This window comes from Tenrec ecaudatus, chromosome 13 (assembly GCF_050624435.1).
Source record: "Tenrec ecaudatus isolate mTenEca1 chromosome 13, mTenEca1.hap1, whole genome shotgun sequence".
In the NCBI taxonomy this organism is placed as follows: domain Eukaryota; kingdom Metazoa; phylum Chordata; class Mammalia; order Afrosoricida; family Tenrecidae; genus Tenrec; species Tenrec ecaudatus.
In genome coordinates, this window is record NC_134542.1 from 60,030,834 (window position 1) to 60,058,502 (window position 27,669).

General features: G+C 44.9%; 1 protein-coding gene across 3 annotated transcripts; it reads right to left on the reverse strand.

Moving 5' to 3' along the window:
• On the reverse strand, positions 1 to 27,600 carry PLEKHA3 (pleckstrin homology domain containing A3). 3 transcript variants are annotated; one of them, XR_012779401.1, is made up of 9 exons: positions 27,213 to 27,600; positions 20,448 to 20,564; positions 15,762 to 15,917; positions 12,888 to 13,024; positions 10,799 to 10,963; positions 8,666 to 8,709; positions 8,011 to 8,123; positions 7,340 to 7,474; positions 1,156 to 1,294 (listed from the first exon to the last, which is right to left on the reverse strand). XR_012779401.1 is itself a non-coding variant. In XM_075530396.1 (8 exons), exons 1-8 carry the CDS (start codon positions 27,250 to 27,252, stop codon positions 1,167 to 1,169), a joined length of 903 nt encoding a protein of 300 aa, XP_075386511.1. In that variant the 5' UTR covers positions 27,253 to 27,600; the 3' UTR covers positions 1 to 1,166. The 3 variants fall into 3 exon arrangements, 2 of the variants coding, with proteins under 2 accessions (XP_075386511.1, XP_075386512.1); XM_075530396.1 differs by lacking the exon at positions 7,340 to 7,474 and having other exon boundaries at positions 1 to 1,294; positions 8,008 to 8,123; XM_075530397.1 differs by lacking the exon at positions 7,340 to 7,474 and having other exon boundaries at positions 1 to 1,294; positions 27,213 to 27,597.
• Positions 27,601 to 27,669: the final 69 nt, after the last annotated feature.

The window sequence follows — 27,669 nt, forward strand, 5'->3', positions numbered from 1 at the left end:
TGATTTTGAATGCAACAAAACACATATTTATTAACATCTGATTAACTTGAAAACACCAACCAGTTTGTTTTAAAGTGCTTCTCATCCAAGACCTTAAGCGAATCCATCATCCCAAAAGTGAATTTTTAAATTTATGAAGCAAATAAACACTGACAACAGGCATGGGCAGGCACTAAGCAAAATATGTCATTTTCCCCTTTAATTAAATAATACAATTTCTAAAAGAATCTTGACAAAATCGATCTTTTATATAAATAGCCATAAATAAAAAATGTCTCTAGAGAAGAGCTGCCAGCATCAAGTCCTTATCTGAGAAACACAACACGCCCTGACATCTTCTCCCGCTGGAAGCTGCTTCTTTCTCAGGTGCGAGTGGGCAAGGTCACGACGACCCTCAGCTGCTTCTCTAGAACACTGACGACCACAACGCGCATAACATCTTAAATTTGGTAGGTCACAAAAGGTAGACTTTGTTTTCCTGGTGTGACAGAAGAGTAAATAAATAAACATGAAATACTTTAATCCAACATTTGGTACTGATAAATCAGTGGTGTCAACTTCACATATGAAGGACAACAGTCTGGTTGTTGTTTTTTTTAATCCTCATTGTGTCATAATATTTGGACTGAAAATATTTAAAACGATAAGTGTTTCCTTTTTGCTTAAAGGAATGCAATACAATGTCCATCAAGCTTGGGTCTTGGCTCGCTTTCAGCTGGATCAAGTGACCATTTGGCCCATGGCACAAGTTACGTATAGCTCATTCTTCTCTCCAGCAGAAACCGTTTAGGGTTCCATGGCTCTCCGCTACAACGTGCAGACTGAGCGCAGTCCCTCGCCGTTTTTTTTGCTTTGTTTTGTTTTTTAGAAAAATATCTACATTTGTCCTTATGGATGTCAAAATGTTACGTCATCATTTATTTTTAAAAAAGAGGATGCACATTCATACTGTGAAGTTCTTAGGAAAATACTCTTGCAAATAAACTATATAAAGATAAAATACACTTCAAAAGTATGTGGGTTGTTGTTTATTTTGCTTTCCCCCTCAATAATCTATAAAGTGCAGAGAAATCCCAAGCAAAGGGAAGAGCTCCTCCCTCGAACAGTAGCTGAGTCACGGCAGCTTTTGCATAGCGACACTCAGGAAGGTGCGCTCTTCCGGTTCCTCAGGAAGAGAAGGATGGAAGAGTATCTTCCGAGTCAGATTTTCTTTTGGCCATAAATTTGTGTTCTTCAGGAATGGCTGCTGATGCCAAGTCTCCATTAAGTGTATTCCTTGAACAGTGAACGGGTCCTACAAAGAAATGAATTAAACTGTTGAACATTTGATCAATATCCAGATCAGGCCTCTGCAAAAGCACATTTTAAATGTCCTCGCAGGAGACAAGAAATCGCTGTAATTGCCTGCTCATTTTTGTTTGTCGAACAGTGAAAAATGTACCTTTTCGGTGAGCAAGATTTTTGTATGACTTACTGCTGGAACCATGGCTGGCACACAGTCAGTCTCCATGTGCTGAGCAGACTCTCATCTTTAGTGAACTAATGCGGTTCACCCTGATCATCTTAACGCTCTGAATACCCTCCATGTCCATGTTGTCTCAGCAGGTAAACCAAGGCCCAGAAAAGGCAACCTGCAGTTGGAACAAGAACTAGGACTAAAAAATGAAAGAACTAGGACTAATGGCAGTGTTGCTTTACTCATAGGGAGATGGAGCAAAGCTAACAAGGTATCTGCTCACGAAAGTTCTCCTGTTCCACTGGAAAGGTCGCACAGAGTTGCGACTGTGTCTCCAAGTGAACCCAGCTGAACTCAGGCACAGTCCAGTTTTGTTTAACTTGCTAAAATCCAGCTCATTCAATAAAGCAGTCGTCCCTCACAAGAACACAGACTCTCCGTGAAGACAGTCAATTGTAGAGCATATACTTTTTAGGACTCACTCACTGCTCAGTTGCTTCTGCTTCATATTGACCCTATAAGACAGGGTAGAGCTCCTGTGGGTTTCCCAGACTGTAAATCTTTACGGGGATAGAAAGCCTTCTTTTCCCCCGAGTAGCTGGTGGTTTCGAACAGCTGACCTTACGGTTAGCAGCCCGATGAATAAGAAAAAAGCACTGATCTGTCTTTCCTTTGTCAGCTAGCTAGAAACCTTAAATCTTCACACAAAGAAAATCTAAGACAAAGCTTCTGGCCCAGCCTACACTTGCCAAGTTAAAGGTCAGTCTGGTTGCAGTCCATAGCAACTAAATTGCGGGGTGGTAGATGAAAGAGGTTATATATACACTTAACTCTTGTGAAAATTGTTTTAAGAAAATCAGGATCCTTCTTAGGAAAGAAACTCAAGGAAAATAGTGGGATTATCTTAAAAAATATATCAGCTATCACACAAGATCCCTTGGGGGGTGGGGGGTGGGGGGGCGGATAGTGACAACCAGAGAATAGTCCCAGGCAGTAGACAGACTTCTTGAGATCTGGATTAAAATGGTCAGGTGTGAAGGACAGAAAGAATGTGTGTTCATCAGGAAAGTCAAAGGAAGGTATAAGTAATCGTGAAAAGGCAACAGTGAAAGTAAAGAAGAAACGTGTAAGGAGAAGTAGGTGGAGGTCATCGAGGCCCCACAGGATTTCTATCATCGTCACCAGAGACAGGAGCCTCTACACAAAGGACAGAAGCAACGATGTGAAGAGACTCAAGTCCAGACAGGAGCTGGCAAAAGAACCACCTGTTGTAGCACCCCGAGTTGGCACAAGTAGCTTGTCCTTGACTACTTACCAGAAGGTTAGGAGTTCAAACCGCCCCTGAACTACTTCCATAAAAATCCCACCAAGAAAATCTAACAGCGTTCAGTTCCACTCTGGACCGCACCCGGCAGTCCTGAGCAGGAATCACCGTGCCAGCAGCGAGTACATTCCATGCCAAGGTAGTGGGAAGTGTGCCTATGTTAGACCTATCACTAACTTTTCAAAACTACATCAAGAGAAGGGGCAGGGGGAAAGGTTTTTCAGACTTACTCTACAGCTTTCAATGCTGTTATTCAGGAAAGAGATGGGTCCTGAAAACTAAAGACCAGCAACTCAGGCAGTAATCATAAAGTCCTGACTTACGAAAGGAATGGACACAGAACCCGTGCATCGCCACCAAGTTGATTCTAACTCGGGAGAAAGACTGTTACCGAAGCCCCAGACTTTCTGTCAGACAAGGAAAATCTACGCTTGTTAACATTTTTCATGGCCAAATATTCTATTTACAGGAAAATTTTAATTTTTGTTTCTGCTATATAGTTCTTAATCGCATTTCAAATGAAGTACAATGGGCGTCAGTATTCATTGCGATCCTTAAATGTCTACTGTTCTGAAACAAAGGTTATGTGGCTGGTGGTTACTGACAGAAATTTCAGAGGACTGATTTTAAAATGCTTCACCATTTAAACATTTTTGTTTTATTTTCTAACATGCTGTTTGATAAAGAGCCACAGACCATCGCTGTGCAGCATTCCTGCGAGTGTGCTGTAAGCATGATTTTTTAATTAAAAATAAAAAGATCATAAAAAGAAGAAGAAAGAAATCACTCCTCCATGGCAGCTCGGGCTCACAAAGAACAAGTCATGCACGCTGGCAGGCCTCAGTTTGGAGCCTTAGAGACTACTAGACTTGGAGGCCTGGGAAAAGGGTTCACAGGGATCCGGTATCTCTATGTTATCACCCTGTCAGATAGTCACTCCCAAAGTACTTTGGGTTTGCAGGGGAAGGGATGTGAATTGGATGGGAAAACAGAAGCTTAACTAGATCAATGGCAGCCCCTTGAATTGCACCCTATCCTCTAGACCAGGGGTTGGCAAACTTTTGAGATGGAAAAGCCAATCCTGTCCCTCCCAATAAATTAAAATTTACTTGAGAGCCATAAATATATTTTTACAAACAACCGAAACCACCAGTATCTGAATAACATCCTTTAAATTTTTTCAAGTTTACTTCAGAAGCCACATGTCTGTATGTACGTAACAAGCACAGACGGCTCTCGAGCCCCAGTTTGCCAACCCCTGTTCCAGACGTCTGTGTCACTGGCTTGCTCTAAAAACAGGGAAGGAATGCTCATTTGATTTACAGAGAATTGAGAGAGAACATTATAAAACTTCAAATGGGTTGACAGGCTGAAACTACAAGGCAAAGTTATTAGATAAAACCAAACTATAAGAAGAACGGACAACAACGTAGGATTTCCAGTAACTGGATACAAAGCAGCTCTGAGCCAAAAGCAAGACATGGTGGCTTTAAAAATAAGTAAGAGCCACTTCAAGCTGATGTACCCATGTTCAATGTCTAAATCAAAAAGCAGAATCATCAGACTTCATACCAGTCACAACAATTTTAGAGAATCAGAAACACATTTCAGGATGGTAAAACCCCAGGTTTATATATAATATGTTTTGGTTTTTTGTTATGTCCAATGAGACATAACAAAGGAACTGGGTCGTTGACCTGAAAGAGAATGGCAGTGAGATGGACATCTGAACAGTCTGTTAAGGGAGTGATCAGATTGACTTTGTACAGTACTGGGGCCAAAAACGGGATGGTCTTTGTGGTAGTTATATAATCCTTTGTCAATTTGAGAGGAGTATGAGTGAATGGGGTGGAGGCTAGTCTGTCAATTGGGTTATAGCCAATGAGGCCTCTGTGTGGGCATGGTGTTCTCCTGAGAATTCTGCGAACTCCTGAATTTCCTCCTTTGAGGAAACCATTGAGTTATCACAACAAATGTTAAGTAAAGGCTGGCTGCCTTCATAGAAATGATTTCTAGTCAGTCTTAATGCAATCAAAGAGGCAATCTACCAGTCAATTGCTGGAAAACAGCAAAGTCAAACTGAGGTAAGCTCAATAAACAGCAGTTTATAGAGGTGTGGGTGGGAATAACACAAGAGATGGTGCAGTAGATCCTTAGGACTGACGGATCAAGAGGAAGAAATCACTCCTAGGATCTAGTCAGCACTGTCGGAAAGAGCGGCTGTGGCAACCCTGTGACCTTCAAGAGCAGAAGCCAATCAGGAACTAGGGAAGTAAGTGCCAGCCTCCCTTCTCCCCTCCTTCCATCTCTCAGCCCCTTTGGATAAATCGAACTAGAAGCCAACGTCAGAGACTCCACTGATGTTCAGGGTACAGAATGGGGGATGTGGTGGAGAGCAGAGCTGGAGAAGCCAAGAGAAGGTGTCCTGCATGCAACTGAGTCCTGGGACACGGTAATATGCATGTTCTGACAAAGCCCAACCCCTGTAGACCTCCTGTTCATAGTTCAAAAGGCTCCAAGGCCTAGAACACTCAGGGACAATGGACAACGTCAAATGATATTGCACAAATATTCTGTATGTAAGAGTGAAATGATGACAAATAAAATGTTGGAAATAAAGATTTACAAAGGAAAGTTCTCCAGGCTATTGCTGGAGGGTTAGGGAGTTAAGAGCAGCTCCAAGATGAGTCGGGAAGGCCAGGCTATGGAGTAGGGATGGAGGCGGTACAGGGACTCTTGGCCAGAATTGACAAGATGAGGCAACAGAAGAAAAGAAGCAATAATTAACAGGGAATCCAGGACAGTGGAACCCTTCAGGACCAGTGGTGAGAGTGCCAATACCTGGAGGGTGGAGGGAAGGTGGGGGTAGAAAGGAGGAATCGATTACAGGGATCTACATATAACCTCCTCCCTGGGGGATGGACAACAGAAAAGGGGAGACATCAGACAGTGTAAGATATGACAAAATAATAATAATTTATAAATTATCAAAGGCTCATGGGGGAGGGGGGGAAGGGGGAAAATGAGGCGCTGATACCAAGGGCTCAAGTAGAAAGCAAATGTTTTGAGAGTGATGATGGCAACAAATGTACAAAAGTGCTTGAGACGATGGATGGATGTACAGCTTGGGATAAGAATTGTACACGTCCCCAATAAAATGATTTAAAAAAAAAAACAAACTGGGAATGAGTCAGCCTGGGTTCTAGTCACTGCTTTGTCATGATTTAATAAATGGATATTATACTAAGAACTTAATGTCTCTATGGCTTGGTGTCTTTGTTCAAGAAACTGTAAATAAAAGGAAAAAAAATCCAAGTAGTAAACATCATTTCTAGCAAAGAGTCCGTTATAAACAGCTCTTAAAAATACTAAGTGTCTAGCCTTGCAATATTGCTGCTGTGCTGGCTATCACCTGGCAGCTTGTGAGACATGCAGGTCTCAGGCTCCACACCAGATGGACGGTCCCAAAACCTGTACTGTATTAAGAACATCAACGCATGTAACTGTGAGAAGCACTGGTATGTTCTGGCTCAAGTCTGGGGGTGCCCTTCGCTACCTAGAGGGCTTCAGGAAGGAGTCCCCTTCTGCCGTGATTGGCTTGAGGAAGTAGTGCGGGGTGGAGTGTGTCCTGCCCTGGGCTGCCGGCCAGGGGAGCAGCAGTTTGACACCACCAGCTGCCCCGCGGGAGAAAAAGTGCGCAGTCTCGGAAACCCACGGGCACTTCGACCCTGTCCTCCGAGGTCACTTGGACTCCACGGCAGGGGTTGAGAAGTCGCAGGGTCACAGCGGTGTCGAGGAAGGGCAGTAAAGGGAGGAACGCGTTCCGGGGGTCGGAAAGCACTGCACAGATCCAACATCGGGGTCCTCTGCTGGAGCTAGGCTCCCCTGCTGGAACTCTCCCTGCACAGATCTAGTTCTGCCTCAAGTCAGACGTTTGTCACCTGCTCAACTTCTTGACCCCTTTGCCTCTTTTCTTCTCAACCTTCTCACCTCCCTTTCTCAACCCATTGTCCCGAGTTAAAGATGAGAATGAGCCCAGAATAGTGCTTTACTATCAATAGAGAACAGAGAGGGTTTTTACTTCCCCTTTCTTAAATCTCACTAATTTCTCAAGATCAGAAAATGACCAGCAGTGCCTCTTGGAATCCCTACCTATGTTCTCCAGGCGACACGGACTCATACGGCCCCGTAAGACACAGAAGAATGGCCCCCAGGGCTGCCCCTGCTGCCGCCTGTACGGAAGCAGACAGCCATAGCTCTCGCCCGCGGAGGGACCTTCCAATCAGCAACCAAGCAGTTAACCATTGTGCCATCTGGGCTTCTACCAACTTCATACTCTACCTCCAACGAATCCCATTTAACTTTTTAGTAAGATCGCTACACGGATCAATACATTCGATATACTCAAGTGCTAGAAATGTAACACCATGGCTCTGTCCCATTTCAGCTGTGATATGAATCATCGCTGGGCCCTTCTAGAGCTATCTAAGAATATAACCATTTTTATTGTGTTATTTCCATGAGGGAAATAAAATATGTGTTCCAAACACCTGACTTACAAATGATCTCTCGGAATACAGCCTCTTCCTTAATTGAGAGCTTCATGTAATTTTCTGCTTCCTGGGAAATATGATAAGGCCTGCTCACTGGAACTCATGGTCACTACTGTATAACTAGACTTTGTAGCTTTTTCCCTGAAGAGAAAAATAATAAGACATTAAACTAAATCTCAAAGTCCTTCCTAAAGAACGCAGTCAAAGTAAACTGCCTCCATGAGCCATGGAGAAAACATGAGAGAAAAATGAATACTATTGTAATTTCCCTTGGCCATTTCAAGTTATGTAAGCAGCAATGCTGATTTTTCTTTGGACTTAGAACATTTGTCTTAAATAAGAACATCCATTCTAAAATGCATGCTTGCTTCTAGACTGTTTATTGTAAATACAGGGCTGATAAAAGATTAGTAAAATGTAATGGGATGGAAGTTTATGATATTCTATTTTACAAAGAGAAACTCAGCATTCTTCAGTTAATGACACACCTGTTTGTAAAAGGATATATGAGCTTCTGCTCAGGGTCTACTCTTTGCTTAGCTCTGAATTAAAGAATTCATTCAAAGGCAAACTACAGTGGTATCTGTTAAGTGTTCTTTCATTTCCAGCAATTTCAGAGCCCAACAACTTTGCTAAATAGTCCATAAAAAAGAGGCAGGGCTCATCTAACTTACTACCTGGGTCTTCGAGGGGAACATCATTACAAGAGTCTGTATCCGAGTAGGTTCTTCGGCGCCGCTGGGTAAGTCGATGCAGGGCAGACACCGGTTCTTTCGCTGAGAGGCTACTCCTGTAAATTAAGTAAAGAGCAAGAAAGTTGGAGGCATTAAAGTATAAGGCCTAGCGCCCTCTCAACTAAACTTTAAGTTTAAATAACTTCATTTTAAATGAAAGAGGAACTTTTTTAGGCTTTAAAGAACCATTTTAGCAACATCTGAATGATTCAGGGGTCAAAACACAAGTCAGTCGAACCATCTAGAACCCAGCCGGGTAGCCTGCAAGAGGCTCAGTGTGAATAAATATATGATACTACAAAAAGCTATAGTAAAATCAGTCTCAACTTTGGGGCCCTGATACATCACATATAACCAACAGTTGATATAATTCCAAACACCTAAAAAGTACCTTACTACTGAACCTTATTCACACATTCTTTAATTGATTACCTATTTGGAAGGGCCCTGGAGTAAGTTCCAAGATAGAATGCTAAACAAAACAGGGCCAAACTCTGTCCAAAAGTGCATTGTTTCTCATCCCTTGTTAAAGACCTGAAGAATCCCCTAAGTAGGCATTATTCTGTGACAAGTGTGCTAGAAGAAAAGGTTCCTTTACCTTTCTGAACTGCAAGTACCAGGGTGGCTGACGGAACGCTTCATCTAGAAATTTTAAAAAAGCTTAATTATGGCAACTAGAATCATACAGCTTTAAAATGTGATTACTCTCATAACAATTTATCAGAGAAAAAGATGATTGTCAAGAAATATTTTTACTGACTCAAGTAACAATCAGTACATCAAGTTTTCTCCTTAAATAAGCATGTATTAGAATCTTTCTCAACGTATACAAAACATGCTATGTTCTTTTCTCGATACTAAAACCCAAATTTGTATCATTTTATTAATATGTATATTTTCACAGAGTATATATGCATATTATAAAAACAGCATATAGAACTTCTCTAAGGGTTACACTATTTGTGATAGAAATATTTAGCAACTCAGAAAATACTAATAAATCTGGCTCTGTCTTTGTTAAGAGCAGGAGTACATTCTCACAGCACACCTTCTCTTATCATTCACTGATACACAATGTTGTGCTCCATGATTTTCAAGAAGGGCTTTAATAATTCAAATCCTTAAAGAATTCAGAAGAAATACCTTATACCTCAAACATATACTTAAACATATATAAAACATTTATTTTTTAAAAAGAAATAGCTGATTAAGCCAAACAGTAATAAATAATGTCAAATCCTAAAACATAGTTGATAGGATCCAACCAATCCACCAAAACCAAATAAGGAGGCGGTCAAGTAAAACCGATCATTTCAAAGTCCGACGAGGCAGCAGAGATGCAAACTCTACACTCAAAGCTAAGGATGGTTGCTCTGTACAGGTCCAAGACCCCTCACAAGTTCACGGGCTCACATTTACATTTACGCAAGTGCCTTTTAGAGTTGTTTACAAGCCACACGTCCAAACCCAAACCATAGCGAGCCTACAGAGAATTCCTGAGGCTGCAAACACTTATGGGAAATGCATCCGAGGCTGCAAATATTTGTAGCCTCCTCTTTCTCACACAGAGCATCGGTGGGCTTGGACCGCCAACCTCGCCGTCAGAAGGCCTATGGTGGCCCAAGGAGTCAACCAGGGCTCCTTACCTGAGAAAAAGAAAAGCCAAACCCACTGTCATCGAGTTGATGCCTACTCATAGCGAGCCTACGGGAGAGGGTAGAACTGCCCTGTGGGTTTCCGAGACTAACGAAGGCAGTGGAAAGCCCTGTCTTTCTCCCCCCTCAGAGGAAAGTGATGAGAAAATAGTGATCTAAATAAATGCAGGTGATAATCTTTACTGAATCCCATACAAATAATGTTCCTGTGGAGGACTGAGAACCTAGGGATAGGTTGAACCTTATTCTTTTTTTCTACCTAATAAGCCTTCGGGTAATTACTAAGAATGGCAGCCATGAATCTTTCCAGATGTGTCTTCCTTCATTGATTGTAACATATCCGGAAACACTTTGATTAAAAATAAAGGGGGGATGCATCAAATCAATGTCCCCTGAGAGTTCTCGGCAGCATGCTGGAGCAAGCTTAGTAATGTGGAAAGGACAAGGAAGCGTGCACCCCCACCAGGGAGTGCTCAGCGTTCCCATAATCAGAGGGCAAAACCAAGTCCCCGCCAGCAGGTCACGCTTCACAATGACCCTCTGATGCAGACACGCCAACGTCTGTGTTTATACATGACGAGCCTGAGCTCCATCAAGAGATGGAGTCACCTGCCTATTGAGGCACGCGTGGAGGATCAAAGGTGCAAGACCTGATGAGGATCACAAAGTACCCTTTCCACTGGGTACCCTCAAATCCCGTAGCATTCCTTTAAATGTGTGCTTCACTTCACTGCATCGTGGCCTTTCGACCAAATGGGACGATGCACCCCAACTAGTCTCCTGTTGAAGCTCACATAGAGAATGGTCCCATTTGCCTGGCACACTGGGGGTAAATGCAGGAAGACGCTCCGGCAGGCCCCTCGGGGGGGAAGAGACCAGATCTTGGCAAATGTGCTGTGAGCTCAACTGTTGAGAAGTTCCTCTGGAGTGTGAATCCTTGCCCCCACCCCTCCAAAAGAAAAAAAAATTCAACTGCCCCCCACCCTCCACACCTATTTCTTCACTTAGAAATCATTAAAAGACACAACAAAAAAAAACCATGAGCTTTCAATGGAAGGAAAACGTGACATTCTAACCATTTGAACAGGAGACGGTGACACAGGTGCGACTAAGGGATCCGGATGGGGCAGCTGGAACATCTCAGGCTTAAACTTGGCATTCGCTATCTTCACACACTCCTCGAGGGTTGTGATGAACGTATTGCACGTGGCACTAAGCAGAGAAGAGGCTTCATTCATGTTCTGAAAAACCACATACGAAGAGGTGAGCGGCCCTCCCCCCGACTGCGGACTCACACACAACCTGACCGTCCAATGGGCACAGTACTACACCAAGGGCGACTTACTAACAGTCTACCAGGCTAAAAAGGAAAAGAAGCACATGAATCACAAACGTGTCTCTCCAAGACGAATGGACACAGGGAGCCCAGGGAGGGCCAGAGAAGGGTCCGGTCTCACTGAGGGGACTGCGACCCATGTCACGAAACAAAATGGGTGTAATGCTTGAGGACATCATTTTCCCAGTAAACTCTCACCCAAACCATGACCGTGTATTCTCTCTCTCTCTCTCTCTCTCACACACACACACACATACACATACACACACACATACACACACAGTGTCTGTCAGGTAAGCAATATGCAAAAACAGAAAATGTGTCCTATAAGCAGGATTCTGAAGGCAGTCAGCGGCGGGGCGACGGCTGAGAGTTGGTCACAGACAGACAGGATTCGTGTCTGCCCCTCAGCCGCGTTCCCACTTCCTTCTGGGTAAAATAAAAACTCATTTAGGGCAGCAAAGTGCCCTGACCTTGGGAGCTGAACACAGGCTGCTCTAAGCCAACTGTGGCTTTTTCAGGCCCCTTGGCTAAATGCCTATTTTTTCCCTACTTTCCCTTGGCCTGGCCAAAAAAACAGGTAAGTCAGCTGGGAGATTTGATAAAAACCTGGCAGTCCCACTGGCCTCCTGCCTGCGTGTTATCTTGAAGCCTCAAAAGGACAGAGAGAAAGGCAGCACGTGGAGAATGGCAGGGAGGAGGTTGGTCGGTTGATAGGAGGCTGGGTCCCTGCTGCCCACTGAGCTGCTGGAGTTACAGGAAGTGCACCACGCTCTCCAGCCACCTAGGGCTCGCTCCCCAGTGCTCCTGGCTGTGAAGCCACAAAGGCCCTTAAGGTTTAATGGGCCACAGTGGGGGCACAGTGCCCTGCAGCCAAAATAACCCACTTCACACGATTCCTCCCCAGGAGGTAGAAGCAAGAAGGCCTCAAGGGCGGTAGGAAGTTTCTTCTGCTTCTAGCAAATTAGGGAAGGAACTATGCTAGCTTTTTCTCAGGAGAGCAGCAGGATTCACTGGTAAAAAGATGAGCTTCTTCCTCCCTGTGACCCTTTGGTGAGGGATGTCCCATTGTCTACAGATGGGTTTGGGGTCTCTGCTCGGGCCCCCCTCGTTCTCAACAATGTTTTTTGTTTGTTTGGGGTCTTCTGATGCCTATTCAGTGGTTGATATAAGATATAAAAATTAAAGATATAAAAATACTACTACTTTATAATTTAACAAGGGGTCATGAGGGTGGGAGTGGGCAGGGAGAAGAAAAAGAGAAGCTGATACCAAGGGCTCACAACTAGAAAGTAAATGTTTAGAAAATAATGATGGCAACATATGTACAAAAAGCTTGATACAATTGATGTATGGATTACCAGAGTTGTAAGAACTCCCAACAAAATGATCTTTTAATTAGAAAAAAAAAGTGAGCTTGTTTCACACCTAGGTCGTACATACCTGAATTTTTATTCCTACATATCACTGTCCTGAGCAGCTTTGTTTTTCAGGTTGTTTTTGTTTGTTTGTTATTTCATAAAGCTCATACATCAACTCTCTGTAGCTAAAACTAGAATCTTATCAACCAACAGGAGAGACTAGCAATTATCCAATGAGTCTGGGTGGGCAGCTTGGAGAACAAAGCCAGGAATGTGTCCCCACACCCATGCCCACAAATTATGAGCTGGGTCGTAAAGATAGGTCTGAATCCCTGCACAAATATAGCCCAAACGATCCCCAGGATTTTCGAAGAGGCTGCAGGATTGCAGACAGGAACTCAGTGTGAAAATGCTTCTCTGCCAGCAGCCTGCAAAGTGACAGGGCTGACAGGGCCGGCTTTGCCATACCTCCGCGCTGGGCGATGGGCGCACCTCATCGTGGTGGACGAATTCCTGGATGGTATGAACCTGCTGCATTAGGAGGTCACAGTAGAGGCGAAGTTCAGACATTTTGGTTTTCAGAGACTCGCTGGTTTCACTGATTTCTGAAAGGAGCACATACAAATGCTCGGTTCAGTTGCTTCATATTCTTGGGGCAACATGACAAAACGGGATGCTTCAAACAAAGGCAAGCAATAAACACAAAGGCCTGCGTTACTGAAGAGATGTGAACCGCTGACGCTGGGATACAGAAGAGCCCTTCTCTTTGGCTGACCGCCAGAAAGGTAACAGGGCTGCAAGGAGGCTGGGTGATGAACACAGAGCCCATTGCGTGTTTCCACACAGGACATCTTCGCTCTAGTGGAACAGTGCTTACACTTCTTCTGTTACGCATTGGCTTTGCCTGCCCTCTCGCCATTTTTCCAGTTCTAAGGCTAGGGTGTTTTCTCCTAACCCATTTGCTATCAAGTCAACGGCCAACTCACCGGGCAGCACTGTACGCCACGGGTTTTCAATCACTGGCTTTTTACAAGGGAATTTCCAGGCCTTTCTTTGGAGGTGAGCAGTCGGGTGTGTTAACCATATCCAGTAACTGGTGTTTTCTTCACATGCAGTCGGTCGTTTGTAACCGGTCGTATACCTTTAGGAGAGCAGTCTGGGTTTTCCCATTCTACACATTGCAGACTATTCTCCAGAACTGTCCGCTCCTTATCAAGTTTTTCGTATGTCTTGGTCTATCCAATGTTTTTAGACTGTAAGTAATTAAAATTACTGCATCTAAACACTTATTCCTTTCTGTTTCTTCCAGGGATTCACCTATAAATTATACTATCCTCCAAGTATTTTTCAAAGCTGTAATGTCTTCTTATATCTCTTCAAAAACTCACTGTCATCAAGTCGACTCTGACTCACAGTGACCCTAGAGGACAGGGTAGATATGATCCTGTGAGTTTCTCAGACTTTAACTCCGTTTAGGAGTAAAAAGCCTCATTGTACGCCAGCAGAGCAGCTGGTGGTTTTGAACTGTTAAGCTTGCAGTTATCAGTCCAACAGAGTAACCACTACACTGCCTGGGCTCCCTAAGATCTCCAGGCAGACTAAATATCCAGTCTTAATCTTAAGCAGCAAGAGAGGGACAGAATGCCAGCCTGAGAAGGCCAAAGCCACTCCATCTGGGTGAGTGAGCGAACCTGAATCAATCCCTAGAGTCCTGGTGATGCAGACAATTAGCATCCTCAGCTGCCACCTGTTTGAAGGTTGGACCATCCCCAGAGGCACCTTGGGATAGAAACGCTGGTGATCTACTCCTTAATAATAAGCCCTTAATACCACACGACCCGTGCAGAGTTCTACTCTGCACACAGGGAGCGGCCGTAAATTGAAACCGACTTCCCAGAAACTGTTTTGTTTTTCAATTTTGTTTTTCTAGCCCAAACTTCTTCTATTCCTTCAAATGCTTCCCTTAGCCACCCTCTATCAAAAGAGGAAGCTTCAAAAATAACATGAGAAAATTGAATCAAAAGATAATGGAATTTGTCCTAGAACTTTTTGAAGCCCTCTACCCACTCACTCCCTTACGTATTTTAAATAATTAGCAATTCCATCTTAGGCCTTTGTTTCCTAATGCCCATAATTTAGTTGCTTCCTCTAATTTAACTAACATCTGTTTTTATTTGAAAAAATAACGTATACTCAGTGGAAAATTTTAAAAAGTAAAAACAGAGATAATAAATAAAATCAAACTACAATCCCCACCTAAATATGAGTACTTCTAGTAGTTTCACATTACAACTAGCTATTTAATACCCAAAGTCATCGACTCTGCTTTTGATTTTTACTTCATGTCTTTAAATGGGCAATATCTGTAAAGTAAAAAAGTAGCAAAGAATATACAGTGAAATGAGTCCTCATCCAAGGTTATAAACTTAGGCAATCCTCACACAGTGCATACTAACACTATGTGTATTTCTGAATCCTGCTTGTTTCAACTGTCATTCAACACTGGGCACTTTCCCGCATCATTAAAATTCCTGGAAAACATTTCCATGGCCACATCGCTGCAGGAAGCAGTCTGTACATAAAGCAACCTGGTCGTGGGCCGGGCTCCTGGTTGCTGAGCAGGAACAGGGAACCATGGAATATACTTCTGCCCACCCACACCTGACAAACGTGTCAGGTGGTGAAGTGACAAGGTAACGCTCACCGTACTTCACGGCAGCCTCACAAAATTGACCCATCTCAGAGAAAGGCGCTATTGTTTGCGTTAAGTAATAAAACTCAAAAAGAAATATGGACACAAACTGCATGGGCTTCCTGGTTGATCAAAGCCACCGTGCCTGTGGGAAGGTAAGAGGTTAACTTTGCCCCCTGCTGCTCTCCATTTGCACCCTGGTTCCTACAGTAAGCCTGTGCCCGAAGTCCAGCGCTGTCAACAAGTTCTGTGAGTTGTTCCGGTGAATTCCTCAATCCAAAGGTGTAGTGGGGGCTGGCATCCTGCCTGAAGGAGGAGAGGGGACCCCTGACTATCCTGCCATGAGGTCCGAGGTTAAGATGCCGTGAGGGATCCCACGCTTGGAGCTTTCGTCTGCCAAGGTGGCATTCTGAAGGATGATGTTCCTTGAACTTGTCACACCTGACCTCAGTGCCAGGTGAGTCTGCTCCGAGGAAGAAGTGCCGCCCCCGCAGCAGATGCCTGTGCGGCACAGTCTAAGCCTCTGCACCGTTTGTCCGCGTTCTACACGGACGATGATTCTCAGGACATAGGACTACAGGTGGACACGACACATTCGTACTTTTGTTGACGAAAGCAATTGGTGCCACCGGGAAAAGCCTACCGATTACCTTTTTCTTTCCTGGTCCTCGTGTCCGTCAGGCAGGCTTTAGAGCTCCCCAGAGCAACCAGCCACCTCTGTCTCTCAGCTGCATTCACCGCTCTCATGTAGAAATGCTGCTCCCCGGGAATGATCAGCTCCATTCTCGTGTTGTCTGCCGAATGGACTGTGGGGAGAAACCAAAAGAAAACACAGCCACAGAGGTAAGTCTTTCAAGGAAAACGGATCATCTCTCGTACACACTATTAGATGGCCCAGACACCATGGCCCAGCCCTGAGGGGCTCTCTCGGAGCACTTTGCAAGCCACCACGCTCGCACAAGCCCAGGCAAGGCCAGGTGCCAAACTTTCGGGGGAGTGTGAGCAAGAGAGCAGCTGTGAATGAGCTCCTGAGAGGCGGGAACCAAGAACTCCGTCCCCTGGGACCACCGCCAGCATCCGAAGCCCAGTGGCACTGCCCACTTCCCGCACACTGACTGAGTCCTTGAAGGCAGCGTCCGTGTCGGGATCCTGGAGCCTCGGAAACGTCTGGCACACGTTCACAATCAATGGTCCTTTGTGGCCAGCAGGAGGCGCGTGCTCAACTAACACAGCGGAGCACCACCACCTGGAAATACATGCATTCTAAAGACTTTGCCCTCTCCCTCCCCCTCCTCCCCTCTCCCCTCCTTAATGATGCGGACAAAGGGGATCTAGACGACATTGTTATGCTGAGAAAAGACCAAACTTCTGATGTAGCATTAAATCAAAACAAACAACACACCAAAGGCACTGCTACCAAATCCACTCTGACTCCCGCTGCGTGCTGTGGAGTTAGGTGTAACGGAACTAAACGCTGCCCGGTCCTGGCCTGCCTCACGGTGCTCCTGTGTTTGTGCCTTTCTGTGTCCATTGTGTCCATCTGGCTGAGGCGCTTCCTCTGTGCCGCTGCCCATCTACTTTCTGTTCGTTTCCAGGGACGAGGCACTCCTGATCATATGTTCCAAGTACGTGAACTGAAGTCTTGCTGTCCTCGCTTCTAAGGCACATTCTGGCTGTACTTCTACCAGAACAGATTTGTTCGTGCTCGTGGCAGCCCACGGGACTTTCAACATGCTTTGCTACCATCATATTCAAACGCACCAGTTCTTCTTTAGTCTTCCTTCTTTAATGGTTAACTAGCACATGGATATGAAGAGACTGAAAATATCGTGGCTTGGGCCAGGCGCACCTTAGTCCTCAAAGTAACGTCTTTTCTTTTCAACACTTAAAGACCCTTTAGGCTACAAGTAGAATTGCCCCACAGCGTTTCTAATCTGTCATAGAAACACACTGCCACATCTTTGTCCCACAGAGTGGCCGGTTCACGAACCTCTCGATTAATAGCCGAGCACTTAACCACTGTGCCAGCAGTGCTCCTTGAATTTGTGTTACATTATTATTAGGTAGTTACTCAGCTCAGAGCAGCAGTGGCAAAGCAGAAGATAGAAGGAGAGAAAAAAATACCGTCTTTGCTGTCACGGCACTGACATAGGAAACCACACCAGCAGACCAAAGAGCCACACCAACTCAAGTGCTAAACTCTCTGGTGCCGGCTGCACGTGAGCACAACTGAGTAGGAAGAAACAGGAAGTAAAGGCTTCAAGAAGAATCTGACAGTAGGATTTGGCTAGGAGATGAGAATAGAGGGGCAGGTCGCACAGTGTCTTTACTGCGTGCAGGCAGTTCCCGGGTTACAAACAGCTCCGTTCCTAAGTGTGGCCTTAAATTGAAAGTGTACGTTAAGTCTGAACAGCTGTGTAAGAAAGGAGCAGCCCTGGTAACGCTGTTGCTTAAGTGCTGGATTGCTAACCTCATGGTCAGTGGTTCAAACCCACCAGCTGCTTGCAGGGAGAACGATGAGGCTGTCTGTTCCCATAGAGATTTACAGCCTCAGAGAGCCTCTGAGGCAGACCGACCTGATAGACATTAATTTCGTGCAAGACAACTTGCAGCTTTTTCACCGATTTAAAAGCCACACATGCAGCAAGGGAAGGCTACTGTCGTGAAGAATCTGCTATTATCTTTTTAAAGGAGGGAAATGGTCCATTAATGTGGAAGTGCATGTGGACATTTTCCATGCAGAGAGTTGGAAGGTGATCATTTGTGATCTGGGAAGTGACTGAAATGATATTCATAAATGGGCAGGGTAGGTAAAGCCAAATTATGAGGGGCTCGGGAAGTCTGGCAGAAGGTCTAACTTAGCTGACGGACTGACTGGTCTGTGGAGTCTGGTGTATTCCGTAACTTCAAGCAAGAACTCTCCGTGTCAGGAGAACGACCTTTCACGTGGGGCGAGTACCCAAGCTACTGAGAAGAAATGACAGCTGCTTGGAGGGCGTTTGGCATTCACTCGTCCTTGGGAGGGGAATTCACTTCTTTTATTACTTGTCTGCTTGCATCCTACCCATCTCCTCCCCACTGCCCAACCACACATACAAACGCAGCAGTGGGCCTTGAAAACTCCCTGCTTAACAGTTCATCAGCATGACCTCCTGCATTCTCTCTCCTTGTGAAGAAAGAATATTTCTGTAAGAGAGCTTATCTCCCATCCAACAAAGAACCAGAGTTTCTGAGTCTAACTGCATCCACTTTAGTAAGTGTGGTAGTTACATAATCTGTGGCCAATTTGAGAGAGACTTAAGAGTGAAGGGGTGGAGTTTAGCCTATCAGTAGGGTCACAGTTTGATTGACAGGCAAAGAGATAAATAGCTCGCTGGAGGGGGGACACAAGCTCACGCCCTGTGAGATATTTCTAAGGAAAAGCTACATGAAGCTACCCTGAGGCAGTCAGAGTTTCAGAGCTGAAGGAGCCACGTGGAGACCCCTGCCAGCACTGAGATGCTTACAATGCCACTGGATCCACAAGACTTGCCACCCACTGGCCTGTGATCTTCCTGCATTCGGTGTCATTGCATGTGTTTCATGAGTCTGAAGGACTTTATGGATTGGTATCAGACAGATGAGCTAATATCAGATTTATGGACTTGATCTGGACTGGGCTGTTTTCTCAATATTCAATTGCTCTTGTATATAAAGCTTTTTCTTATACACATATGAGTGTCTATGAATTTGTTCCTCTAGTCAACCCAGACTAACACAGAACTGACCCCATCCACTTGAGAGCTCAATTTCCAACTTTACAACACCTTTCTACAATTTCCAACTTTACAACACACTTTCTACAGAAAGAGAACATTTTTAGACCAGCCTGGACACTAATCCAGCATTGTGAGAAATTGTCATTGAAGTCCAAAGTGGAAGACTAGCACAGGTGCTTGAATCTCAACTCAAAGTACATTTAAACTCAAACTCATTGCCGTCAAGTTGCTTCTGGCTCACAGCAACACCTTTTGGATAGAAGAGAACTGCGCCTTTGGATTTCTGAGATTTTAAATCTTTATGGGAGAGTGGAGCAGCTGGTGGTTTCTAACTGCTGACCTTGTGGTTAGCAGTTCAGTGCTTGGCCCACTATGCCAACAAGGCCAAAGGACATTTACAGAGGAAGAAATAGCAAAAACGGCCTTGAACAATGCTGCTTTACTTGTTTCCTGGTTACTAGGGGAATATGTGATATTAAAGTGTCCCTAAACTTGGTTAGAGGGAGGAAGAATTACAGTCTTAGAAACTCACGGGGCAGTTCTATCCTGTCCTAAAGGGTCGCTATGAGCCGGCATCAGCTCAACGGCAGCAAGTTCCGTTTCTCTGGAAGCTTCTGGTTGCAGGATCCCTGCACACACAGCGAACCGCACATGAGGTTCCTAACGACACCGGCTGCTCTGCAGGGGAAATGTGAGGCTTTCTCCTGCCATGGAAAGTTAGAGTCGCCTTCCCCACATGGATGAAGCCTCCCATGAAAACCCTCTCACTCCAGGGGTGGGAACAGCCTTGCTACTCCAGAGAGCATGTAAAGGTGATGAGAGCAGATCTAGTTAGGCTAAAAGGTAGCACCTTATCCCTGATCGCCCTTTGACTCATTTTAAAGTGGTGTCAGGTTTTATTATGTTCTGCTTTCTTTCCCACTGAGGTGTTTTTCTGTTTTGTCACTGTTGTTGTTTTTGTGTGCTTGTTTGTGTGTTGTGTGACTTTCTGGATATGAAATCCAGGATGGACAAATCTACAGAAACAGAGACAGGATTCACACTTACTTCGGCGTGGCAGGGAGGCTGGGGGTTGGAGAAAATGGAGGGCTAATAACAATGAGTATGAGCAAGAAGAAAATGTTATGAAATTGATTGTGGTGTGATTGCACAACTTTTTAAAAAATCATTTTATTGGGGGCACGTACAACTCTTATCATAATCCATACATGCATCCATTGTGTCAAGCACATTTGTACATTTGTTGCCCTCATCTTTCTCAAAACATTTGCTTTCTATTTGGGCCCTTGGTATCAGTTCCTCATTTTTCCCCTCCCTCCCCGTGCACAACTCTTGATATGATTGAACTATTGACTAGTTTGACATGTGAACTGCATGCCAATAAAACAGGTTTTTAATTGACAGCCTCAGAAACCCGTGGGGGCAGTTGTACTCTGTCCTACGGGGTCACCATGAGTCAGCATTCATCTGATGGAGTTGAAAGTTTGGTCTGAGATGTCTTTTCCTCTCCTGACTGGAGCAGCTAAAACCACACAACCAGCTAACTCCAAATTCCTCTAATTCCACACACTCACGTACCTTTAATTTCACAGACCGCCATCTTCAGACTGCCTTTGCTCCCTTTGCAGACATCATCTTGTGAATCATAGTAGGACAGGATTCCATTCTCTAAAACAAACCAACGAGGCTGCCACCCTACAAAAACCAGACAGCAAAAGATTAATAAGGAAAGAAGTTACTTCCGCCACACAGAGATCTCAAAACTTGGCATCTACACTAGCCTTTGGCTTGCCACTAACATCTGCTCAGGTGTTCTTACACCAATGTACACTTTGTCGGGTATGATTTTTGCCGCAGTCTCTAGGTCAGCTTATGCCAACACTTTTTTTTTAATTAAAAGATCATTTTATTGGGGACTCTTACAACACTTGTTACAATCCATACATTGCTTGTAACAGGCAAATTTATACATATATTGTCTTCATTCTTTTCTGGATATTTACTTTCTGTAGATTATAAATTGTTATTTTCATGACTGCTGTCTCCCTTCCCCCACGTTTTCTGTTGCTCTTCCCCCTGGAGAGGGGTGTGTGGTTATGTGTCGATCATTGTGATCGGTTGTCCCTTTCTCCCTTCCTCTCCCCCTCTCCCCCCTACCCTTCTGATATCGCCATTCCCACTCCTGTTCCTGGACTCTGTGCATCACCTTCTTTGGGTTCACCTTGTCATTAACGGTCCCTAAGACCCATCCCTCAATGCTAGCCCTATGCAGGGTATAAAAGAACTCTTGTCTTTTCCGAAAAGAGGATCCAGTTGGGTTATAATATGATGCAAAAAGCAATAGAGGTCATGGATTATATATATAGCAGCTCCACCATTTTTCTTTCAAATAACATGAGATGAATCTTCTCATTTTATGAGTAGGTTGAACGATATGAGCTCTCAGGTACTATCCAGCACTCTAATTGCAAAATGTGGCCACCCCTTCCTTTATTAAAGATGTTGCCTAACAACCCCACCCCCACCCCTACCCCAGCACACCTCAAGCGCTAAATGAATTCCAGTCTCTCAATGAATTCCAGAAGCTGCTCACCCGGTGGTGAGACCGTGGGTCCCCTCCCCTTCTCTGCTGCCACACAGAAGCTGCTAGAAACAGCAGTCATTCATTTAATAAATATTTATTCAGTGACTAGAGCACACAGTTACCACAGACTTGGCTCCAAGACAAAGCTGCTGATAAGGATGATGGCCTGCCTCTGACTGCCTCTACAAGCCAAATTATGTTCCCCTGGAATCTTATCAAGCAGGCTACTAATCTATACAAGAGCTGACCGACAGAATAACACAGTGTGACCAGGCTAGAGGCAGGGTGACTGTGTTTGTTCTTTAGGGTGGCTATTAGCCACAAATGAGCATGAGAGTTCTAGTTTTAAACGTGCCCCTTGTTAAAGCCACAGGGGTTCAGACACTAGTCACCTGTGCCATCGACTCTGATGAACCATTTTTCCAAAGCCAGAAAGGACCAAGGATGGTCACAGAGAGGCAAATGGCAAGTTATTCTTATGCATTGATACAGATCACAGAAGTACCTACCCAAAAGGCTATGTCACTTTTAAAATGACGATTCCGAATTATCATAAAAAGGTTAGATTCCACTTTGTATACTCTGTTTAAGATAGCAGAGGATGTTATACAAAACAAACAAACAAAAAAGCCCCAAAAAACAAACTCACTTCCATTAAGTCAATTCCAACTCATATCCCTTTGCCTCTTTGGGTTTCTGAGACTTGAAGTCTTAAAGAAACAAAGTCTCGTTTTTCTCCCATGGAACTACGAGTGGTTTTGAAATAATGACCTGGTGGTTAGCAGCTAAATGCTTAGCCCGGCACATCCCAAGAATGGCTTCAAAAAGTTCCTCAAAACCCCACTGTCATCAAGTCAGTTCCAACCACAGCCACACTGAGGACAGAGAGCTCCTGACCAGAGTAGTAAGCTCACCTTTCTCCCACAGAGCAGGACCATGCAGTCCGCAGCCCAACACAGAGCCCAGTTCCAGGGATAAAGGGATTTTAACTTTGAAGCCCTCTAGTACAGTTTCAGGAAAAAAATGGATTATTACAAGAATTAAAGACAAAGAAGTTTCAAAGGCCTAGAAAATTCACTTTTATGAAACACTAATTCTCTAACGAGGCTTAGCAAACAGAAGGCAAGTTCTCTTGGGACCTCCTCACTCTCTACTCCCAGTTATCTAAAATGATGCCTAGCACATAAGAGGTCCTTTGAAAAACAAGAAGCAAAACTATTTCTCAAGTAACCAAACAAATGAAGGAATAGAAGCTGGAAAAATATTATCTCACATAATATCCGAGTACATAAATGCAGTAGATCCCTGAAAAGCACACTGCCTTCTGTAAGTATAGAAATCCCAGGAACATCAACTTCTCAACCCCAATTCACCTTGGCAAACAAATTATCAACAGGGTGGCATGTAGAACACCTCTGCTCTGGGTCCAATAAACCTGCCAGGCATATTGAGCCTTTGCATATCTATATTATCTATAAATATTTCCTTAAAACAAATAGACAGGAGGGAATTGTTTGTGTCTCCACAGGGAAAAAGCTACCAGACGTAAACCCAGTGTTCAGGGATTCGAATGCAGCCTGCTGGCATGCAAAGGGGAGCCAATGAAGGGGCCAGAAGGCTTGGCCCCCATAACAGCTACATGAACAACTACTCCTCCCCGCCAAAGAATTTACTTTAGAGGATGGTACTGAAGCTGCCGCTAGGCGAGATGAACATGTCTGATCAGAGGACACAGGAGTAAATGAAGGGGGAGGAAGAGAGCACGGAGCACATCCTGGGCCAGCAGGTTTGGAGGACGATATCCCTGCTCCAAACAGCCAATGCACAGAGTGGACCAAATGGCTGATCCCACTTTGAGACACGACGTCCCTCACTGACCCGTGGCCCTATGGGGGACAACACTGACCCGGTCTGACCCCACAACACCAAGGCAAAACACTAAAGGCCTGCAGCAGAGCAACGGGGGAAGCAGAGCAGGGAGCTCCTGAGGGAGTGCAAAGGATGGACTCTGGGGCCAGAGCGTGGCGCCCTATAGGACTCGACTGGAGGACATGCCGAGAGGTAAAAAAATCAGACTTTGATCTATTTACAAGTTTTTCTTTCTTTTCAATTTTTTTTCTTTTTAATTAATTTATTCTTCTCTGGATCATTGGTTTTCTTTTTTGTTGTCATCTTTGTGTTCTCTTTTGTCACTTTGTCTTGCTATGCCTTGTTTTCTGGTGCATATTATTATCTCTGCAGATCTATCGAGATAAGATAGGCTGGATGAAAAGTCTGGAGGAGAAAACAACGGGACCAATGGTTCCCGGGGGACATGGGAGAGAGGGAGGTGGGGGAAAGGAGGTGGTGTTGACCAACCCAGGGACAAGGGAGCAACAAGTGATCCAAAATTAGTGGCAAGGAGGGTGTGAGAGGCCTGGTAGGGATTCAGCAAGGGCAATGTAACCGAGAGAAATTACTGAAACCCAAATGAAAGTTGAGCATGATTGTGAGACAAGAGGAAAGTAAAAGGAAATTGAGGAAAGAACTAGGAGACAAAGGATATTTATAGAGATCTAAACACAGGCATGTACATATGTAAATATACTTATATAGGATGGGGGGAAATAGATCTCCGTGCACATATTTATAGGTTTAGTATTAAGGCAGCAGATGGACATTGGACCTTCACTCAAGTACTTCCTCAATGCAAGAACACTTTGTTCTATTAAATTGATATTCCATGATGCACACCTTCTCGACACGATTGCTGAAGACAAATGTGTGCATAAACAAATGTGGTGAAGAAAGCTGATGGTGCCCGGCTATCAAAAGATATAGTGTCTGGGGTCTTAAAGGCTTGCTGGTAAACAAGCAGCCATCTAGCTCAGAAACAACAAAACCCACATGGAAGAAGCACACCAGCCTGTGCAACCACAAGGTTTAGAAGGGACCAGGTATCAGGCATCAAAGAACAAAAAAACCATATCATTGTAAATGAGGGTGAGTGTAGAGTGGAGACCCAAAGCCTATCTGTAGGCAACTGGATACCCCCTTACAGAAGGGTCCTGGGGAGGAGACAAGCCAGTCAGGGTAGAGAGCATCAACGATGAAACATACAACTTTCCTCTGGTTCTTAAATGCTTCCTCCTCCCACTATCTGGCTAGACCAGAGGATGTACATTGGTACAGATAGCAACTGGAAAGACAGGGAATCAAGGACAGATGATCCCTTCAGGACCAGTAGTGAGAGTGGCGATACCTGGAGGGTAGAGAGAAAGTGGGGTAGAAAGAGGGAACCGATTACAAGGATCTACATATAAGCTCCTCCCTGGGGGACAGACAACAGAAAAGTGGGTGAGGAGAGATGCTGGACAGTGTAAGATATGACAAAATAATAATTTATAAACTATCAAGGGTTCATGAGGGAGGGGGAATGGGAAGCGAAGGGGGAAAATGAGGAGCTAATATCAGGGCTCAAATAGAAAGAAAATGTTTTGAGAATGATGATGGAAACAAATGTACAAATGTGCTTGACAAAAAGGATGTATGTATGGATTGATAAGAATTGTATGAGCCCCAATAAAATGATTTAAAAAAACAGACAGCAAAATGATTCATTTAGAATTGGTAGCAACTTAATAGGTGATAGTGGTTTGGGGGCACTGAACTACCTTGGACATAGTGGTCACAGCCCCACAGTGTGGTGAATGTCATTACTATCACGGACATACATTTAAAAAGTTACAATGGCAAATTTTTATTGAGATATATATTTAGCCTCATAATTTTTTTAACTAAAGGTAACTATGATTGGCTCTATTAATCAAATCAAGCCTGTTAATTATTTCTACACACCCTTTTGGAGAAATAGTTCATAAAGCAATCTCTAATTGATTCACACATTTATGTAACAGAGGGCTGTACATGTGAAAAAACGCTTCCCCAGGTATTCTCCTTTTAATTATCTCTCAGAAACACAATCTTTTTCTCTCCAACTGCCAAATGTGACTGGAATCATATTCTCTCCAAAGCATTCTCAAATTAACACTGCCATTACACTAGAAGGTTCCTGAAAGCTCATTTAGCATCAACAGCTGCAGCTCCTTCCGACCTGAGATGAACTGAAATTAGCAGCCAGTATACCACATAGCCAAATTTAAATTTTAAAATCGTATTCTTCCAAATGAAAAATTGTTCCCGCAAGCGTCCACATGGCAAAGTAGCAGTTAACTTAAATGTGTGGCAAAGACTGAAACCTAAAGCTCTCCTGGTGAAAAGTTCAACCCACTGGTACTTTACACAATAGAACTGAAGAAATCCCCCACGGGGACCAAATTTCATCCCAGGTCTTAAATCATGGTTCATCTCCACCAGCCAAATCGCTCTAGGCCATGCAAAGTGCTACCTGAGCAAGAAGGCTTGCAAAGCAATGACAGACTGCTTCTCAAAGCACCCACAAACACCAGACCTCAACTACCCAGTAGTATTGCTTCGCACAACGGCCCACACAAAAATCCTCAATGAAACATTTAAAAATGCTTCCTGGGGGAATGCAATCAATGTCACAAATCAAAGTGTGTGTGAATTCTCCAGCGTAAAACCAGTCTGCTTTGGTAACTTTTATGCAAATTACAAAAAAGGTAAAGAAAAAATTTCATTGTTTCTTTATACCATCAATAAATTATTTGAAAAGCAAAAAAATGCTTCCTGTTAAAACATGTCATTTATGGAAGCAAACTGTGTGAATTTTTGGTGTGTAAACATCCATGCGGCATAAATGTTAAGGCTCTTGCTGCTATAAATCTGTCTTTAGCCTGCCATCTAGTCCAAAATACAAAGGCACCAGGGACAATCAGCAAAGTGCACAAGGGAAAGTGGACACAAGTTGTGTACCATAAAATTACTAAAAGATTCAATACTTTTATCAGAGAGAGCAAGTGGAAAGCAAGTTAGATAATATCTAGGATGCTGGGCCATGCCATCTGTTTGCTATTTATTTTAAACTCATCCCCTCTACCTGGAATTTGGTGAGATCATAGAGTTTTGGTCTTGGGAGACACCTTCAGGATATAGGAGTGGACCGCCCTGACCGTAACAGGCTGAGATCCTGAGAGTCAGTGACTTGCCCTATTCTCGGGCTGCCGGCAACACAAAGACAAGCCATTTTCAATGTTATTATAGCATTCAAAGGGGCCCTTCCTTTCGGTTTCTCATTTCCACGGAGGCATGCAGCACCTTTAGGGGGTTTCCCTCTCAACCTATGTCATGGGTGAAACCTCCACTTGGGTGTCCTGCATTTTCCTCCACTATTTCTCAGCACTGACCTGAATTCCCAAGCAGGGTACCTCACTGACAACCAGCTCCAACAACTTCAACAAGTGAGCTTGCAAACCCTGTGTTGCTAAAAAGAATAAATTAAGCGACGTGTGGAGAAGATCTCTTAAAATAAAACCTGGGTCTTAAAGAGTCCCTGGCAGCCCAATACCACAACTCTGTTATGAACCAAATGCAGAAGCCGGTGTGGGAATGGGGCAGAGATTAAAACAAGAGCCGCGAAGGGTTCCAGAGGCTATCGGAGGGAAACGGACGCATTTTCAGAACGCACAGCCGTGCCCAGGTGCACCTCCCACCCTCAGGCAGGTGTGCAGTCCCGAACTCGCGCCTGCAGAGGCCAGAAGGGCTCAGCGAGGGGCAGTGCGGGAAGTAAGCCTGGCGCCGGGCGGAGCCGATGGGCCGCAAGCCCGCGAGGGCCCTCGGGTGGCCCCCGGTCCACCGACCTGTGAGATAATTGGTCCACTTGTACAGAACGCCCTCCATCCTCAGAGCCCCACGCCGCGCATCCTCCCTGCCCGGCGCCGGCCGCGGGGATGGGCAGGCGCGCCGCGTGGGGCCGGCGCGGAACGCGGGCCGCTGGCCGGGCCCCTCCCCGGGCGCCCCGCCGGCGCCCAGTCGCCCTCGGTCCGCGCGCCGCCGGGACGTGGCGGCCCTAGAGGCCCGGCCGGCGAGCGTCGCGCGGAGCTCGGGGGGCGCGGGGCGCGGGCATCGCCGGCGGAGCTCGGCGGCGGTCTGGACCCAGCCGCGGCCGGCCTCCTGCTCCTCTGCGGCCCGGCGCCGCCTCCTCCTCGCCGGCCTTCCTTCCCCCCGGGCTCCCCGTTTGCTTTCATTGACCCCGACGTCGCTTTCACTTCCTGGAGAAAAGGGGCCGGCCTGTCCCGGGAAACCCCTCCCCGGCGG

Excerpts from the sequence above, each read along its gene's own strand:
- PLEKHA3 (XM_075530396.1), bottom strand. The coding sequence starts at position 27,252 with ATGGAGGGCGTTCTGTACAAGTGGACCAATTATCTCACAG. Across the intron at positions 20,565-27,212 it reads GTGGACCAATTATCTCACAG|GGTGGCAGCCTCGTTGGTTT; the intron begins GTCGGTGGACCG and ends TGGTTTTTGTAG. Across the intron at positions 15,918-20,447 it reads GGCGGTCTGTGAAATTAAAG|TCCATTCGGCAGACAACACG; the intron begins GTACGTGAGTGT and ends TTCTCCCCACAG.